We start from the raw sequence: 18847 nt of genomic DNA, 5'->3' as shown, positions 1-18847 counted from the left end.
GCCGAATTTAACATCAGACCTCAGTGAGTCTTCTAGGACTAACGTTAGCCTTGGTATGTTACCGAGGTAGTAGTGATTAGATAAAATTGTCGGATGTGTGAATGGAGTTCGTCACATCCGCTTGTCTGTCCCTGCTGCTTGTAGCTAGCTAATCCTCCATGAGCTATGTTAGCAGGTCATTACGGTATTTATGCAACTTCCAGGGCGGACTTTTACGTAACCGTACTACGCTGTGCGCATATGCCGGTTGGAAACTGAACAAACTCTACCTTTGAAACGGTTTTTTAAATTATCTTCTTTTCTTTTTTTTTAAACATGGCTGCCCGTGGCTTTGTTTACAAACTTATACCGCTGGTGAGAGGAGGGCTCCGCGGCAGGACGTCTTGTCCCGCACGTATACCTGTCCGTGCGTTTTCGTGCACAGCAAGTCGTTCCCAGTTACACAGCGTGGAGGGGACCGGCGGTCCTCTGGCGGGGAAGGTGGACCGATTCGGTGGAGTCACGGTGAACCTGGCTGACATCGGTTTACCGGCTGACATCAGCGAATGTTTATTTAGCACATTACTGCAAGGTTTGTTGTATTAAAGTCTGCTGTGTGTGAGTGTGTGTGTGTGTGTGTATGTGTGTATGTGTGTATGTGTGTGTATGTGTGTGTGTGTCCTGCCTCAGTCACTGACCACAAAGCAGGACAGTGATTCATGGTGTGTGTGTGTGTGTGTGTGCATAAGACTCATAGATTAAATATGGGAGTATGGCATGCATTGTTTTAGATCCCATTTAATTTGGGGTCTGTGGTAATTAAATGAGTGGTAGGTTAAATATCTAAAACTGCTTTCAATATCTAAAGCAGGTTTCAGGGTCTTGTTATGTTTGTAAGTTAATGTTTACTTGCCTTAAATAGTTGCTAATGGTCTTAATATTTGCAGCAACTAAGTAGCATATGGATGCACGAAGAAGCTGTCAGTTAAAATGACATTTGAAACATTTGTCATCATCAATTGACTATTTGTTTTTAAAAACAAACCTAATTATTTGACTTATGGTGGTTGTTTTCAGAAACCGTCTTCTCCATTTAGTCCACACATCAACTCTCTAGGAGAAATTCAGCACTCAGTATCTTACCCAAAATCAAAATGACAACATTTAATGAACAATTAAAGCGCTTGTGATTTTTATTTTTTTTTTCTACCTTAATTCTTCCAATTTCTCCAGGATTCACAGTATCAACCTTCTGTTTGGAAAATCTGCTTCTCTCAGATCGAGGCCACTTCCTCCAAACTGTGCCTGCTGTTTGTCATTCTCTCTTATTATTTTAAATCTCCTATCTCTTGTACAATCCAGATAAGCGGAAATGTGCTTTTAAAAGTATCTGTCGCTTTTCATAATGTCATATCCTCCACATATTTCTTGTCTGTTTCTGCAGTTTGCTGTTAAAACAAAATAAAACTGCATCATGAAAAACACAATTTTTAAACATCTGACTTGTGCACTCCACAGAGTCTTTGGTGCAGTGGAAATCTGAGGGGAAGGTGGCCGTGTGGCTTCGAGTACCCATCTCACTGAGTCGATGTGCTGCCGCAGCTTCTACTCACGGCTTCACCTTCCACCACGCCACACACGACCACGCCGTCCTGTCGCTCTGGCTGGGGGAAGGGGAAAGCAGACTGCCGGGGTTTGCAACTCACCAAGTTGGAGTGGCAGGTACAGATATTACAGCCTCAAAGTTCAGTCTTGACTTTGGAAATAGTTTGACCAAATAATCGTAGCTTAATACCTTTCAACCACATCTCACACATCGTCTTTATCAGCAGATAGAGTTTTGTAAAATATGATGTACAATAGAATTAAACGGAACATTTAACAGTCAGTCATTAAAAACAATAGAGCTGAAACAATTAGTAGATGAATCTGTTGTTCAATAGTGTCTCCAACGTGAGGATTTGCTGTTTTATTCTGCTTTATATTATTGTAAACTGGGGTTTGGACTGATGACATCATCGTAGGCTCTAGGAATTTAGAAAATAATCATCACATGAATCAATAATTAAAATAACGGTTCGCTGCAGACCTGAAAAACCTCTCAGGTCACTGTCACATGAATATACAGTAACATCCATGAGTATCTACAGCATATACTGTACTTTGCTGTCTTATTTAATAATGTTGAGTGTCAGATCATATTACCTGAAGTCATGAGTCTAATGTGTATGCTCACTGATTCTGGCTGCTGACTGGAGGCATTTATCCAGCCCACCCTTCACTGTGGAGTCTTCAGGCTGAGACCGGCAGAGTCCCATCTGGTCTGACTTTACCCTCCGATTGATCGAGCTGACCGCAAGCTCCCGAGACCCACAAACACAAACTCGCTACTGATATGGAAGCAAAGTTAACTTCATCCCAGCAGGGAAATGAAAGCTGGCATCAGACTGCACCAGAGAGGGACTGACTGCAGTTACACATGTTTTTTTTTTTTAATGTTTGGAGCAGCATCACTACTGAGACTGATGTACATTTTTTTTTTTTTTAAAGACAAAATCCATTCTGTTACCTCTTTTTGATAAACATAAAAGTAAAACCATATTAAACTTTGACCTGCATTAAGTCAGTACAAAAAAACCACCACAGGTTTGTTTTTCTGTAAGAGGTTGTTTGTCTGTTGGGCTGTAACGTTCTGGCCCATTTCACTTGCGTAAATGGAAATTCACTCATCAGGATTGTGAATCTGGGGTGAGAGGCAACAAAAGGAGGAGCTGCTTCTGCTGCTTCTGCTGCTTCTGCTGCTGCTGCTGCTGCTGCTGCTGCTGCTGCTGCTTCCCTCCTGTGCTACGTTCCCGACTGTCCAGCAGAGGGCAGAATGCCGTTTATACCTTTACCAAAGAGTGGATGCACTTGAAGCATGTCAGAACATGTCCAGAGCATCCTTCAGGGAGGAATGGGGACCAGAATTTCCCTCTTTGTTGCCAGAGTTATGTCCCCCCTCATCGGGGGAAACAATGATGAAACCAAGATGAAGAATCTGAAATACGCAGCTGTTTAGATACTTGTTTTTCTTTGTGTGCTTGCTGTCTGTGGTTCAAAGATGGGAACATCACCCACATTCAGGCCTAAAAGGTGCAACTTTGCATTGATTGTAAAACATTCGTCCTGTAAATTAGCTGTGAAATATTCGAGATCCTAGATATAGTTTCAACTTTCATTATAGCACAGTTAGTAGTTTAATTTATTTTGCTCAATTTAAAATACAAAGAAAATGACAAAGGAAAACAAATAGCGTACAGTGCAGGGCGATGGCAAAAAGCCCAATGGGCTATTTAAAGCCTCCACAGAAGTATGTAGAAATATCGCAAAATAATGTGGCTACATAAAAATAATGAGAAATTAACATTCAAAATATAGACGATAAAATGCAGCAATAATATATATTTATAATGATATCAAAATAATAGCAGAAAATGTGAGTATGTGATGCGTGTGCAATAAGAGGAAAACAAATAAGACATTAATACACAGACAGTAATTTATGGGAAAAACAGTTTTAAAACAGCAGTTAAACGGCCTGAGTTTAATCACTTATTGTTATAGATTTCAAAACACCAATAACTGAACTTACTATGATATTTAATAACATCATTGTAGAGCATTATGAGCTGATGAGGCTTTTAAAGTGTCTGATCTGAACCCAAACATCAGAAGCACTTATGTGGAGGTCAAAAAGATCTTGTGTCGGTGCATCACCACTAATTGGTCAAATGCCAGAGTTTTCTTTTCATTCACAGTAGGTAAGAAGTATCTGAGAATACAGCATGAGGGGGGGTGGCAGTAATATAAGTAACAAGGTAATGTGGTGGTCACAAAGACTGTTCTATCATCCATTATTTTTTATCGTTAATCCCATTAATTTGTACATGTTTTCTTTTTAAGCGGGGTGTTTTGCAGCAGGTCAGACTGGCTGAGTAATATCAAATTAAATGTCCCGTGTCCACCCAACCACAGGCTGAATAAGCTGCACTTCACAGAGCCATGACAAGAAATAGAGTAAAGGAAATACATTTTGGCTGATACACACACCCATCAGCATCATTATTATGAATCACAGGAGTGTGTATTAGCTCAATGCATCACATAGTGACTCATGAATCCTCTAATAATTGTGCTTTGGACGGTGTTCAGTCTTCTCAGTTCCGGCTCCCCACCTTACAGTACATGTGTGTGTAAAAACGAATTCAGTGGCTTAATCTTGTGCATTAACAGCGATCAATGATTTTTCCTGACAAACTAAGAAGTAAAATCAGTGTCATGGACAAAACAATACTGGTCAATTTAATACCTTAATAGCTTTTCTTGTGGCCAAGAAGTCGACTGTAACCTCAAGCGATTAAAAGGTTTTATTTTATTATTCCTCTCTTATGATTGTTCCTGAGCTTTTTGTCTTATAATTCCTAACCCCCCCCCCACACACACACACACACCCCCACACCCCCTGCTCCTGTTGAGCATTTTGTTTCCTGGACTTAAAGCTACATAATGATAGCCTCCCTTAGCAGCAACCAGGCCTCCTCCGGTGAAGCGCCATATGGCACGGGGATCGGGGATGACATCAATTTCCACTTGGAAGTCCAAGTCAGGCCTTTAAGACGACCCATCCCTCTTTACACATCTGTGACATTCATTTAAGGAGGCCCGTCTCGCTCGGTCAGACGGAGCCACCGGAAAAGAAAGTGGCCCGTTTTCCCTCCTCTTCATCCTCCTGCTGAGCTGTCAACAGCAGCACATAGCTGCCTCTCTTAGTCACTACCTGCTGAAAAGAAAAACCGCTCAAACAGGAGAGAAAAATGTTAAATGGTGGAGTGGGATGTCGACATCATTCACAAGCACAGCTGAGTCACTCGGACTCTGTTTAGACTCAGGAAAGTAAAGAATTTTTTCTTTACCCATATCCTTTTTTATTTTAACCCCCTATTTTCAGATGTTGACGCACTTTGCTTTGGTAACTCAGTTGATGCATCACAATGGTCCATTTCAGGAACCAGTCCACACGAGTTTGTCTATATTTACTCTATATTTAGTGCTGACGTTAAAGCGCCTATAATCAACATTTTTATACTATCCATGGATCACATGGCTACTTGTGGATGAAAGGTGTTTCTCAAACCCACAGAGAATTATCACACAAACTTGCAGCCTCTGTCAGATCTAAGGAGTTTTAGTAGTCCGGCCAACAACTTTACTGTTCTGGTTCTCCCTCGTCCATCTTCACCAGCGTCGTTTCACTTTCACTTTCAGTGGAAAAAGTTCTGATGAGGCGACCGGAAGCCATCTTTTTCAGCACCAACCAGCAGGCGGTCAAAGTTAGCGTTTAGCAAGTGAACATATGTGGAACCTTTAGCAGCTAAAGAGCCAAAAAATCTTTCCTCCTGAGTTGATGGTGAACAAAACCATTGGGTGGTTGAGCACGTGTAAATAGGCAGATTTGCCATATCAGCTTTTTAAAGTGATGCCAGTTGTTGTGTTTCCAGCTTGTTTTTGCTGCCCCCAAGTGGCCAGAAAAATCAGGTGTCACCGGTTTAAGGTGAAGTCCTCAGAATGCCTCAAACAAAGTGCCTGTCAGATCGTCATACAGCGTCTGAATTTACAACAGCAGAACTGGAAACCTTCTGAAACAGACAATCCAACACCAAGGTGTGCTCGACCTCTGTTTTTTCTTCTATTGCCTGAACTATTAACAGCTTCAGGGAGAGACTGTCCGACAGTGGGCACCGATATTCCCATTCGCACATCATCCCCCATCCTTGACTCGCTCCTTTCTTTGAGAGCAGAAACAAGTTTGGAAGAAACACACTGAGGTCTGAAGCCCTCAGAGGCCACTAAAGCTGTAATGAACTCCAGGCACTTCGGATAAATCTGAAGTGGCACTTTATTGCAGTTTTATTTTTGGTATTTTTGGCCGTCACTCTCGTGTAAAGCCACTTTTAACAGTTCAAGAGGTGGAATCAAGTAAAATTCCCATCTTCTTAGTTGTCAGGTTTGTCTGCAGACTGGAGTCATCTTCAACATCAGTGACAAAATATAAAACAGAGCAGGCAGCTGTTGTGTTGTGTTGTGTTGTCTGAGGCCCGGCAGAGACTCAAGTCCAGGCTTTTTCCTCGACACTGTGCAAGTTTTATGTCGTGTCCAACGTAATGATTAACTCTGAGCTACGCTGCCAATAGGTCTCCATTGAAATTGTTCTCACAGTAACTCCTTCAGTGCAGAATGTGGATCAGATTACTGTGTATACTGGGGGAGAGTGCTTGCATAATATTTAAAGCGACTGACTTTTCTTTTCTTTTTTCCCCTGCTCTAGGTGCAGTCGTTGACGAGTCCAATGGAAAAGTTCTTGTTGTCCAAGACCGAAACAAGGTATATGTGTCACACACTGTCATACCGTTACATTCATTAAAGTTAATGGACTATTTATACCATATATAACATATTATTTCAATATTTATCATTGCAATTACAAGACATTCATCTTTTCCTTATGTTTTACCTCATCCATGCATTGTGTTGGCTGTAACAATGCTTGACCTCAGAGAACCGTACGAAATTTCATGAATGAAAATTCAATCAGGAATTCAGCATTAGAAAAATTAAGCTGTAAGCACAGACCAGTGGTTTTATATATTTATACATATATATATATATATATATATATATATATACATATATATATACATACTAGGTAGAGTTAATAAAGGAGAGCAACATGTTTCTATAAAATGTAAATACTGACATATTTTGGCAGGTAAAATGACATTTCTGGCAGGTATCCACCATCTCCTGTTGGGTGAACCATAGAGCTGCTCCCTCCATCCTCAAAATGAACCGTCAGTCATGATGCTGCCGCTGCTGCTAAAAATGTCAGATTAGTTTTGTTTGTTTAGTGAGTTGTATGTTGCCTCTGTTGATCCAAACGTGGGTAGAAATCCTCTCAGCCCTTCAGCTCCCTCTCACATTTAGCCTAGCCCCACACAACATTAGCTGACCTCAAGCAAACACGGTGTTTACACGGGCTGAATGCGCTCAAACAACTTTGTGAGTGTCTGTTTCTGTGGACCCTCACAGAGCCTCGCTGTGGTGCTCGAGTTGTTATTAGGTTCACTTACAACAGGCCTCTTTTAGAAACCTTTCCACTCGGATTTGTTTGTATCCTCAGTTGGCCAAAATGAGATTGCGACCAATTTGCAAAAAGTGATTGCACAATGGGGCAGCAATTTGGGAAGTAATTATGTTTTTAGAAATACCACCTAACTCAACTTGATATAAATGAGGCAGTGAGTAAAAGCCCTTTCACATCCGATGCTTCAGTATTATTTTAGACAATTTTCCCATTTACACAACCCCACCACCACAGCACTGCAGAGGTTGCCAACAAAATAGTCGAACTGGATTATCGGCTCTAAACAACAACATTGTGAAAGACTGTATGAAAAGTTTAACATTTAATCTGCCCCATAATAAACTGAATATCTGTTAATTGAACAAAACGGTTACTTTACAGATTTTTATAAATTAAACAATCACCAAAACATGCTTAAACTTAATAGATAATGAAAACAATCAAGTACCAAAGATCCTGTTTTTTATTTTTTTTAACACGTGCCATCATTCATTGTCAAAGAACCATTAAGAAGTGAAAGGCTGAAACTTCCAGAGGAGAAAAACATTTCACAGTTCAAATATCTGCTGAAAAGAGAAGAAATCATCTCTGCCTCAATAACAACAGAAACTATTACAGTCCTGTTTGGACATTTCAAAACTTTCCCAAACAAAAACTAAAACTATCTGCAGATACTGTTAAATGTTCTGTTAAAAAGTATTTACCCCCGAAAAAACATATTTATAACAGAGTTAAATGATTGAAATATTATACAATTTAAATCCTTGTGTGGCTTTAAATTAGTTGGTTTCATAGTCTTCACTCTCATTTTTTCTCTTAGCAGGTCCAGTGGAAATAGCCTGAGTAGTGACACATGGTTACTGTGCAATGTGGATCATAAGGCAAATGTAGTTCACAGTATAACTGACAGAATTTAAGTGGACCTCTTTGCTGGACTTTCATTTTATACAACATGTAACACGTGTCCCACTTAGGAATCTGGAGAGCGTATAATGTATGTCGATGGCTTTTGTCCAGAAGAAGAGGGAAGCAGTTAGAGGTCTGGGAGTGTGGAGAGTCTTTTATCTCTTCCTATCCTATCCTATCCTCCTCCTCCTCCTCCTCCTCCTCCTCCTCCTCCTCCTCTTCCTCCTCCCCATCGAGCTGTTTACTGGAAATGGGCTTTATAACAGCCTGGCCCTTGGCAGTCGAGCGTCTCTGGCAGACCAAGCCAGTTCAGAGCTCACGAAGGGTTACGAACTTCCTGAAAGGAAACCAGGACATTATCGCTCTCACATCAGTACAAAAGACAGCTAAACAGATCCCTGGTGGCCCGAAGGTAATTTCATCCATCGAAGAGATGAATGATGTCATGGGCGAGTGTTTAATTTAATCATTGTCTGATGACATTTACGCACCATTTCCCGGTAGATTTGGTGTGAACAGTTTGCGTATGGCAGGCATGCTTCCACCAAGTCTCGAGGATTATTATTTTCACATTCAGCTCTTAAAGTTCCTGTGGGAATGAGAACTTTTACTCTGAAAAACCACACCGATCAGACTGATTAGAGTTACACAAAATCTCTTTATTTCTTCCTTTCTACCAGCACATTTTAGATACAGCTTCGAAAAATATAGCATTCTGTCGACAATACATGAAAATAAATGCTGTAGTGCATTTGTGTTTCCCCCACAAAGAGAGGATTTGCTAAAATTAGGAAAATCTTAGATGAAATAGCATTTCTGAAAACGGAGCGTATAGCGTACAAAATTCGTTTAGTAACTACAAAAATATATATACACAACACTGACTTCATAATTTAACCAGCAGCATACTGTTATTAAATATCAAGGATAAGTGGTGAAACAGTTTTTGGAAGACACACACTTCACCGCATCAAAAGTCTCCAGAGTGAGGCACTAAATATAAAACATAAAATGAAAGGATGCTCAGATCAGAGCATTGAACATCTCTGTGTGTATAATTATTAGTTCAGATACGTAAGACAGTCCCTTTGTACACATGATCTACTGACTACCGAAACACTACGCCAATACTTAAAGATATCACCACTGCTTTAAAGAAACGAGTGACCTGTTCATGTTGATATTACTCGAAGAAACATTTACAGCAGTGCCATCTATCACTACACTGATGTTAATGTTGAACTTTGCTCTTGAATCTCAGACAAAGAATGCCTGGAAGTTCCCCGGTGGTCTGTCTGATCCAGGAGAAAATATCGGTGAGTGTCACGCTCAACAGAGCAACAAACTAATACAGTACGTCTATAGCTAAATCCTTTCAGTTTTGATATTATGATTAAAGATTGATACATTTACATTCATTTGAACTTTACAAAATAAGGCACATGATATATATGCAAAGAGTTTCTCCCTATTCACCTTCTTTAACATTTTAAAAGCAGCTTTAATGTTATATACGTGACCCCACCCAAAAAGCAGCGTCAAATGTTCATCTTTACAAAAAATATATGTATTTTCTCTTCCCCGACATCTAAACATCAGTCTGCAACGTGATTCTGACAGGGAACATGAATATATTCCTTCCTGTCAGGATCTTTTGAATGCCTCCATATATACTGTGTACATGTATATAGATATACACACATTTGAATCAATCTTTCTCAGGTGTCACCGCCGTACGTGAAGTTTTCGAGGAAACCGGCGTTCGCTCCGAGTTCAGATCTCTGCTCAGCATCCGGCAGCAGCACAACCACCCCGGCGCCTTCGGCATGTCGGACATGTACATCATCTGCCGACTCAGCCCGCTCACCTACGACATCAATTTCTGCACCCAGGAATGCCTGCGCTGCGAGTGGCTGGACCTCGCCGAGCTGGCCAAGACAAACGACACCACGCCCATAACCTCTCGCGTAGCCAGGCTTCTGCTTCACGGCCTAGAGCGAGGCTTCGGCGAGATCGACCTCAGCATGGAGGAGCTTCCTGCTGTCTACTCGGGGATGTTCTACCAGCTGTACCACAGACAGCTTCCCCAACACCAAAGTCCTAGTGCACCATCATCAAACTGATGGGGTTCTAGCGAATCATGGCTACTTATGTTGACACATGGTTGTCAGCGTTACTCATATTTAAAGTGTATTTATGACTGGAGTTAATGTTTGCCATGTGTTTCACACACTAACTGTTACTATTGAAGAAATATGGTGCAATAGTCTGAACTGAAGCACATTCACTTTGTGTTGTTTAAAGGAACTGTGGTACCTGCAGGACTGCACAGTCTTATACGGTTTATTTAACAGTTGCTGGCGGCCATGTTGGAAGTAAACTGCTGCTAGGCAACAGTGGCTGTGAGCAGCTGATTTTATTCTTGAAGGCACAGTTCTGAAATCTGCTGTGTTTTTGACTGGGAACAAATCATTTCACAATCGATGCCGAGTTTTGCTAATTTTAGCTTGTTAACGAGATTAATTCATGCTGCCTTGCTAAAGTTTCCAACTGGCTAGTTAAAAAAAAAAAAAAAAAGTACAAAGCATCTTTTTTTTCCCAAGGAACCTGCCTTTCAATAGTTATAATCACGCTTCTGTGCAACGCACCGTCAGAGCATTTTGCACAAATCTCAAATCATACAAGAACAACAGAGGAACTGAATTTTATCAAAAAATGAAGACAAGTGCAGGAAACCAGCTACAAACCCTTTAAGTGCGTCAATATGCTGACGAGTGTGTAGAAAAAGTAGAAAGTAGAAAAAACAGTTTAGCCCTGGTTTTGATTTTAGTGTGTTCACTGTGTTCAGGTCTGTTAAAACAAAAATTTGAGTTACAAGATCAAAAATTCTAAAAATCTAGTTATTTTGTTCAGACCTTTCTCTTCTCTCGTCTTCAAGTCACAAGAGCTCAGGATTTGATTGCATCTTCTGAATCCTCTTCATCTGCGCGACACATCTTTTGACAAAATACTCAGACTTACACAGTCATTAAGTGAAGGGTGGGAAGCAGGCCTGTGATCAGAAGGTTGCCCTCAGACAGAGAGGGAAGATCTGTGTACATCAAATGAACAAAATAATGCTGTGCTGCCATTCTGTTGAGGTGCGCTTGAGCAAGGCATCCTGGCTCCAGTGGCACTCGAGTAGCGGCCTGTTGGTTTTTTTTACTGGGAAGCAGCCAGGTGTGAATGTGTGCCACGGTTTGGAAGTAAAGCTGAATAAGAGCAGACATGCTCAAGATGAAAAAACAAAAACTGAACTGTTAGGATGTTAACAGTTGGAAAGGATCACAGCTATTTTGGGCAACACTCTGTCTTCATTGCCGTCACATCTTCTTCTTCTTATTCTTCGTCTTCTTCTTCGTCGTTGCCACTAAGACTTTTAATATTTCTTGAAAGGATCCCAGATTAGCACTTGGCGGACATTGGAAGAAAGAGAATGGCCTTCTGACCCGGTCCCGTTTTGTTTCCGGACTTGTACTGGCCTGTCCGCTTCAGAGCCACATACATGTTCGGGTACTTCCTGGAGCGATAGGTGTTGTAGTTGTTGCTCTCGAGCCGCTCCAGGAAATGGCATTCATCCGTAGCTCGTCTCTGCAGAGAAAGACAGAGGAATAACACATACGTAAAGTTTAATTTGATGTTCGGTGCTGAGAGGATCAAACCTGCTGCCATCCCAGTATATTATAAATTAGCCTGAACTGAAGAAATGTAAGAAAACTGTGAAACTAGTCTGTAATATGGGCTCTGGCAGCGCTGCTCCTTATTTACAGTACTCCAACTAATGGAAACTGAGCTTTAGACCTCAAGTCTGTACATTTAATATAAACGTCTGTTTTTTGTTTTGTTTCAAAAAGCTAATAATTATCTGCTTGTGTTTTCAACCTGAAGGGAAATCTGGTTACTTGAAGTGGCATTTCTTCAAATAAACTACTTTGTTCAGATGATATTTGATTGAATTTGTTTAATATATGTCGTTGTAATGATGACATTTTATGAAATTACCACATAAAGCACCCCAGAACTAAATGCCTTTATTTTGAAGGAGACTGTTGGTTTAGAAGAATTTCTGCTCAGTTTCAGACTAATACAGTAAAGACTTTTTTTTTGGTCTTAAAGAAACCATGTCTGACTGACACTATTAAAGCTCTCTTGAATCATGATCAAACATTAAACCCAGAGATGAATGAACCGATAAATCTGAAGACTTGAAACAACCAGACAACATGTCAAAGATAAACTTGGGTTTGATGGAAATAAGAACATGAAGATCAGTTAAAGTGTTACTAAATCTTTTTTAGTTCTTACACAAGCTCCACTCTTAACATTATTCTTTTGTAGAAAACATGAAGAAAACATTAATTACACGACGTCTGGCCAAAATCTCACTGTCTCGCTAGGCGTTAACGGCCCTACACCCTCTCCCACAAGAGGCTTTTGTTTTAGTTTCTGTTTTTAGTCGAACCTTGCGATGAAGCCATTAGTCAGAGGAGGTTTTCTTTGAGCTTGCAATAAACACCCAGGACTACCTCAATGCTGAAAATATGCAACAGTGAAGATATCTCACCTGAGCTAGTGCAAGCCTAAACATAGCAAGGACATAGAGCACTGTATCCGGTCTTTGATTATTTTCTTTCAATTTATTTAATTTATTCTATTTTCTTTTATTTGAAGTGTTGATCCGTAAGAAGATACATTTTTGGTTTTAAGAGCCAAAAATTATCTCAATGTAGTTTTACATCTCCGTTCCCTGAGTGATCCAACAAAAATATAGCAGATTTCAGGTAAACACTCAGAGAAACCAAATCCTACAAGGTTGGATGGTGGGTCCAGGTGGGCGGGGCAGAGGGCATGGCTGAGAGCAGTGACTGCTTTGTTGTGACATCACAAAGTTACAGAAGTTCTGACGGCTCATTTTAAGGCTCAGTGTCTGAATACAGGCTGTGTGCATTTCTCTCTTTGATACTTTCTCAGTATTAATATAAAATCTAGACCTGCCTTATAATCAAAGAAGACATGGACATCTACCTTTATACTATATGGAACCTTTAATTTAAGAATGTAATCTAAGGTGTTGTAAAGTTCATTTTACATTCATAAAATATATTATTCAGCCATGAAAAAGTTTTTCAGTATTATTCAGTTTTTTGTTAAAAGTTTAGGTCGGAATAAATATTGAAAATAAGTTCAAACTTGCACAGATCTCATCTGCAGAACAAAAGTCTAAACCAACTCTTAGATGATGATTACAACAGTTATATTAATAAAACACATCAGTCAGGATCTAATACTCAGGATAATCCAGACTATAGACACATCGATTCAAAATGCTAAATTAGGGTAAATTAATTTTTAATTTCTTTGGCATCAACAAATGTTATTCTTCATATCCTATCTTTTCTTTATTTTGATTCTGCACATGGTAATAAGAAGAGAGTGGGTTTTGTCTTGTGGATCTTTTTTAATGATTTTCCACATGAGTAGAGCAGAGCAACGCCTTGGGAGGCACCTCGTTGCTGTAGCTTCTCATTAGGAGGAAGTGCTTCTTACAAATTACATGGACTGCAGACAAATCTTCACAACCACCAAAACCACATCCGTCGCCAACATTTCAGACTGCCACTGTAAGCAACAACACCATGGCAACAGGCCAGCGGTGGTGCCCAGCTGGCGTTGGCTATCTCGTGAACATTCAGGAAATCCTTTCAGATAACTTTTTCATTATTATTTATTTTCCTTTATTGGCCAAGTATGTTTTTACACACACAGACACTTGACCTCTGCATTCTTTCCATCCGTGAGCAGAGAAGCAAAGTGAATCAAACCGACGACTTTTTTTTTTTTTTTTTTGCCCCAAGGTGCTTCTCTAAGCCACAGATGCCTCCGACAGCTGTCACGGCTGTGGACAGTACGCACTGTGAAAACTACTTGTTTTCTTCAAGACCCAAGTTCATGTACAGTATGTCCATCAAAGTGGTGAGAGCATGTGCAGAGTTTCTGTTGTTCTGAATTAACGCAACTAATATAAAGTGACTTTGTCTGCTGGTCTGTCAGACAATCTGTCATTTCCTGAAAACTTCCAAAGCTCTTAAAACGCTCTGCAGACGTCCTGCTGCCAAACAGAAAGACACTAGGAGTTACCAGTAAGACCTTCCAACACAAACCCCGGTGCACTTTGTAGAACATCAGACGTCACGGGCGTAATAATGACGTTGCTGCAAAAGTTCAGTAAGGAATATCTTTTCTCCGACTTTGTTTCTCTTGCTGATTAGTTTCTGTCTCTTCCTGCTGAAATCTTCTCTCAGAAATGTCAAGCCTCTCCATCATTTCCGTTTCCTCTCATTTACAAATTTAATCACGGCTGGACGAATGCTCTATGTCTTGCCCTGTTTCACGAACCCGTCTACCACTCCTTAAATATCTGAAGGGTTAGAATCTGTTCTTGTCTCCCAGACCAAGAACTACCCCTATCTCTGCTTTCACCATCACCACCATGACTGTCAGGTCGTTCCGGGAGATTCAAAAAAATTCACAATAAAAGCCTGCAAATGCTACAAGTCCCATCGTTCAGCCACTCACATTTCTCTTCCATGGGCATCTAGACTCATCCTGACCGCCAGTATTTTATGGGCCTGAATTTTACAGAGTTACTAAACATGTTAGCGGAGCCAGGTACTGCATCTCAGTTTATTTTTCTCAGAGTCAAATAAATTGCATGTTCTTACACATATTTGTTTCAGTCAGTCTGGACCATAGGTGCATGTGGTACAAAATCAAGGTTTAGGGTTAAGTCATGTGACACAATGTGATTTTCAACACTCAAAGCCAAACCTGTCAGCATTGCCATGACGAGTATCACAATGTTGTTGCGTCAGTTTGGCTGGATGGAAAGAAAGACGAAACGGTTGAACTGATAAGGTTTGAGAGAGATGCTTCAGTTGGACTCAAAGTCTGGTCAAAACAAAGAGGAGGAGTGTAGAGAAGATGTAGATACAAAATAAGGCCTATTTAATGTTGTGGAAATGCTTTTCTTTATTTTAAATACTGACTATGACGAATGAGCGTCAACCTAATTCTTTCCTTGCGAGGGAGGATTTCTTGTCAGGTGGCTGGTAAATATTTAGTTTCCAAAACAGAGCAGCTTGAACGTTGCACATGACAGAAGACTGAGGCTTCTGCCAACTGGAAGACTTTTAGGTGTGCAACACTTCTTTGCAAAAAGCACTTATGGTAAAATAAAAAAAAAAAGAAATAAAAAAATCTTTGTGCACTTGCAGGAAATTATATTGTACGATTTTACAGGAATGCATTTAGAGAAATGTCAACACCCTTTTGCAAAACAGAAACTGTGTAGGTTTTTTTAAATTGAATCATGATAATCCAGTTCACTCACCGCTCCAAACAGTCGTCCGTCTCTGTTCATCGCCAGATAGCGGTTAGCAAAAACTCCTTTGATCACCACCTCACCCACGGAGGTCGCCTGGAGTTGAAGTTTTACTGAGGAAAAACATAAAAGTTAAAATGAGCAAAAACACACAAAGCATTTGAAGCTTGATTGTGGGAAGTGGTGTGTTTGATACACTTATTTTATTATTTTTTATAAAAAAAAAAAAGAGCAATAAGCAAAAATATTCAAAGAAATATTGAAAATATTCCAGTAAATTTATAAAACAAATGAGCTAAAAGAGGCTAACTAAGCTCCAGGAAGCTACAGAGTTGGTGACAGTTACCTGTTATTTTTTGGGTTTTTTTATTCGTCATTTGAGTGTTAATATGAAATATAGTGATTAATGCAGCTTTATACATGCCCACAGCTGATATTCCAAATCAGGTCAAAATGAGAAGAATAATACAAAAAAAATTATTGTATCACAAACATGCTGTTGTTTAACCATTTCTTGTTTTGTGTTCTTACTTAGAGGGAGTGTGTTCCATCAGCTCATTTGCATTTTGTCTTTAAATAACCTACTGCAAGAGGATCTAATTAACTGTAAGCCACAGCTGTCAATGTCTTCTACTAACAGAAAACACACAGATCTTTAGTTGCATGTGGAAATAAAATCCAGGTGAAATCGGTTTATAACATTCAGCTCTGAAAAACTGTGAATCTGAAAATCACTAAAAGAAAAAAAAAAGAAAAAAGATGAGCTTTGATACGCTGCACTGAGCAAAATTTAAATTCATTCTTTTTGTGTAAACAGACGAACATCAGCATCAATATTTAGCTCCTTATTTCTCTTTGTGGTTTCCTCCACGTTTTGGTCGACACATTATCTGCAGTAATAAATGAAACACAGCTGATGCCAACATGAAGCTGAACCGACATCATCCACCAAACAGTAGCATTACAGTGAACACAATACCTGTTGGCTTTGTGACGGCCTCCTCTCATCTGTCATCGTATTCATAATTTTTCCCTCTTTAGTAGAAAACAGCTCTGTTTGCCAACACAACATGGTTTACATGAAGCAAAACCACCGAAGAGGAAGCAGAGGCCCTGTAAGGTAAGTCAGGGGATCTGTCCAGAATTAATCCAACATTAAGACTTTGGATAGACACACATCTGTCTACAGTTAAGCTCGCTGCCTCTGTGATTCATATCACAGATCAAAGAGGTGTTCTTGAGAAAAAAAAAACGTATAATTAGTCTCAGTGTGCTGAGATGAGGCATGTTATACCCCACAGCTATTGTGAGTAAAGGCAAACTTTCCCTTGACTGGTCTTGTCTCTGTTCAGTTCAGTTCTATCTGTATCTGTCCTTCGGCCGCCGATGTAAGTCCAGCGGTATGTGGCTCGTGTCTTGATGGGCAATCTTGTCCTTGGAAAACTTTGTCACGAGACGTTACAAAGAACACAAATGCGATGGAGTAGAGGCCCCCGTAAAATCCCACTTGAGGATCCCTGGATATATTCGGTGACATTTCCAACTCTTTCTGGCAGGTATATTGTGTTGTCTAAAAAATTGGCAGGTCTGTCACAGCTTTAACAAAAGGACCATTGATGCAGCACAGCTCGGGTCACATTAACCGTAAGAAAACAGCTAAATGATTAATACTGATTCCTGTTTTATGACTCATTACGAATGTATTTCTTCCTATGCCCATGATAGGCCACGACTTAAAGGAGGATTTTATACTTTATACAAACAAACTTAAACTACAACTTCAGGTTTGTGTCTCACAAACAGTGAGTGAATGTAATCACATTAAAAAGGTAAGTGAATTATTCTAAAAATAGCTCCTCCGTCCTTGAAGTGGTTCCATATCAGGCGCACCTGCTTGAAATGTCACACTGGATCTCGGGGCAATACACTTCCAAACATGTGTTTTCCAAGGAAGAAACCCAACTTTCATGTTCCCCCTTCTCCCCTCCCACTTAATGATGCAACTTAGGGCACATACTAAAAAGTAATCAGTGATACAGAGGCCCCGAGGGGTACCGCAGTTGTCCGGCCGAACAAACGCATTAATATTTCCCCTTTATTAGTTGCTAACTGCTGCTAAATAAATCTTGATGGTCTGATGGTACAGATAATTTGATAATTTATAATAACAGTATTATTTCTCATCATTAGTGGCTTAAGTTCATTGACCTCAGACACTGTCAGGGACCTCTAAATCAGGCATCCACTCATCCTGGGTTTTAACTCCATGTTGTGCCTTCTCGTGTGACGTAAACCACACAGAGAGCAGTGTGAATGGCTGTGACTCAGCACGGTGAACTACGTTTACTAAAAACATAACTGGCATATTCCATCAAAGTTCCCATTGATTGAGAACATTTGAGGGTTATTATACTTTCCAGAGGTGAAATGGAGAGTAAACCTCAGTAAGCTGGAAAATTCACATCTTTCCTCCATGAGTTTTTTTTTTTTTTTTTTTTTTTTTGGCTTCACCCTTACTTCCCTGTTGCATATTAAAAACAAAAAGAAGCTTTGTGTGCTGTGCAAAGCAAGAAGAAGGGGACTGGAAGTACTTACTGTGGGGGTCGTTCTTCTCCCGGATTCCATCCACTCCCCCGTCAGACTTTATCCTCAAGAAGAAGCCCCCGTTTTTACAGTACAGCCTTTTGGGATCCTTGAAGTTTCCAGGAGGAAAGCCGCCGCTGCCGCCGTCTTCAGGTGTGGAGGGAAGTGTTGTGATTTCTCCCGTGGCCATTCTCCTCCTCTTTCCCCCGCTTCCCGGCGACTGCTTCGTCTCCTTCTTGAGCAGTGCAGGAGCCCCACCGTGGCCTCCCACCTCCCACTAACTGCTGCCTGTTCCCTCCTCCCCTCCTCCACAGAGCTTCACACAAACTGATTCTACTTAACCCCAAGGGTCAGTTTGCTTGAACGACCCCCTCTCAGGGCAGCAAGTGCCCTTTGGGTCCTGAGAATCTGAAGCAGGACTCCAAGACCGGCCTTTTACCTAACAGCAAAGCTTTAAATTTACCATTTGTAGCTGCTCGTCTGCTGTTTGTAGAGCTGGCAGCTGCGTTGCCAGTGTACTCTGAGCACACTGGTAGGGGGGATGCATGCGGGTTCCCCCTCTCTTCCACTCCTCTTGCAGTGAAGTGTTTAAAACAGGGCAGCTGGCTTAGATCTGTGTGGAAGTCTTTCCCCTTTGGGCCTCAGTTCGCATGCGCCCTAGGAGCACCAACACACACTCACATGCTCACGCCCACCAATGCTCACTGATTTAACCAACCAACCCAGCAGAAGTTGAGAAAGGAGAGGAGGGTACGGACGAGGGGGGGGGGCAACTTGAT

At 40.6% G+C, this 18847-nt stretch overlaps 2 protein-coding genes across 2 annotated transcripts; one reads left to right on the top strand and one right to left on the bottom strand.

The window, feature by feature from the left end:
- Positions 1 to 298: 298 nt before the first annotated feature.
- Positions 299 to 10192, top strand: nudt6 (nudix (nucleoside diphosphate linked moiety X)-type motif 6). Its single transcript, XM_056382293.1, has 5 exons — positions 299 to 571; positions 1498 to 1701; positions 6344 to 6399; positions 9327 to 9381; positions 9788 to 10192. The coding sequence occupies exons 1-5, from the start codon at positions 316 to 318 to the stop codon at positions 10186 to 10188; spliced, it is 972 nt and encodes a 323-aa protein (XP_056238268.1). The 5' UTR covers positions 299 to 315; the 3' UTR covers positions 10189 to 10192.
- Positions 10193 to 11509: 1317 nt separating this feature from the next.
- On the bottom strand, positions 11510 to 18720 carry fgf2 (fibroblast growth factor 2). The gene is made up of 3 exons (XM_056382294.1): positions 18081 to 18720; positions 15495 to 15598; positions 11510 to 11695 (listed from the first exon to the last, which is right to left on the bottom strand). Exons 1-3 carry the CDS (start codon positions 18256 to 18258, stop codon positions 11510 to 11512), a joined length of 468 nt encoding a protein of 155 aa, XP_056238269.1. The 5' UTR covers positions 18259 to 18720.
- Positions 18721 to 18847: the final 127 nt, after the last annotated feature.

The sequence above is a fragment of the Seriola aureovittata genome, chromosome 8, assembly GCF_021018895.1.
Source record: "Seriola aureovittata isolate HTS-2021-v1 ecotype China chromosome 8, ASM2101889v1, whole genome shotgun sequence".
Taxonomy (NCBI): Eukaryota; Metazoa; Chordata; class Actinopteri; order Carangiformes; family Carangidae; genus Seriola; species Seriola aureovittata.
The sequence above is the reverse complement of the archived record's forward strand: the minus strand, read 5'-3'. Positions and strand labels throughout refer to the sequence as shown.

Coding starts and splice junctions, on each gene's coding strand:
- nudt6 (XM_056382293.1), top strand. CDS start 316: ATGGCTGCCCGTGGCTTTGTTTACAAACTTATACCGCTGGTGAGAGGA. Junction 572..1,497: donor ATTTAGCACATTACTGCAAG/GTTTGTTGTATT, acceptor TGCACTCCACAG/AGTCTTTGGTGCAGTGGAAA. Junction 9,382..9,787: donor TGATCCAGGAGAAAATATCG/GTGAGTGTCACG, acceptor AATCTTTCTCAG/GTGTCACCGCCGTACGTGAA.
- fgf2 (XM_056382294.1), bottom strand. CDS start 18,258: ATGGCCACGGGAGAAATCACAACACTTCCCTCCACACCTGAAGACGGC. Junction 15,599..18,080: donor GGAGAAGAACGACCCCCACA/GTAAGTACTTCC, acceptor GTTTTTCCTCAG/TAAAACTTCAACTCCAGGCG. Junction 11,696..15,494: donor ACGGACGACTGTTTGGAGCG/GTGAGTGAACTG, acceptor CTTTCTCTGCAG/AGACGAGCTACGGATGAATG.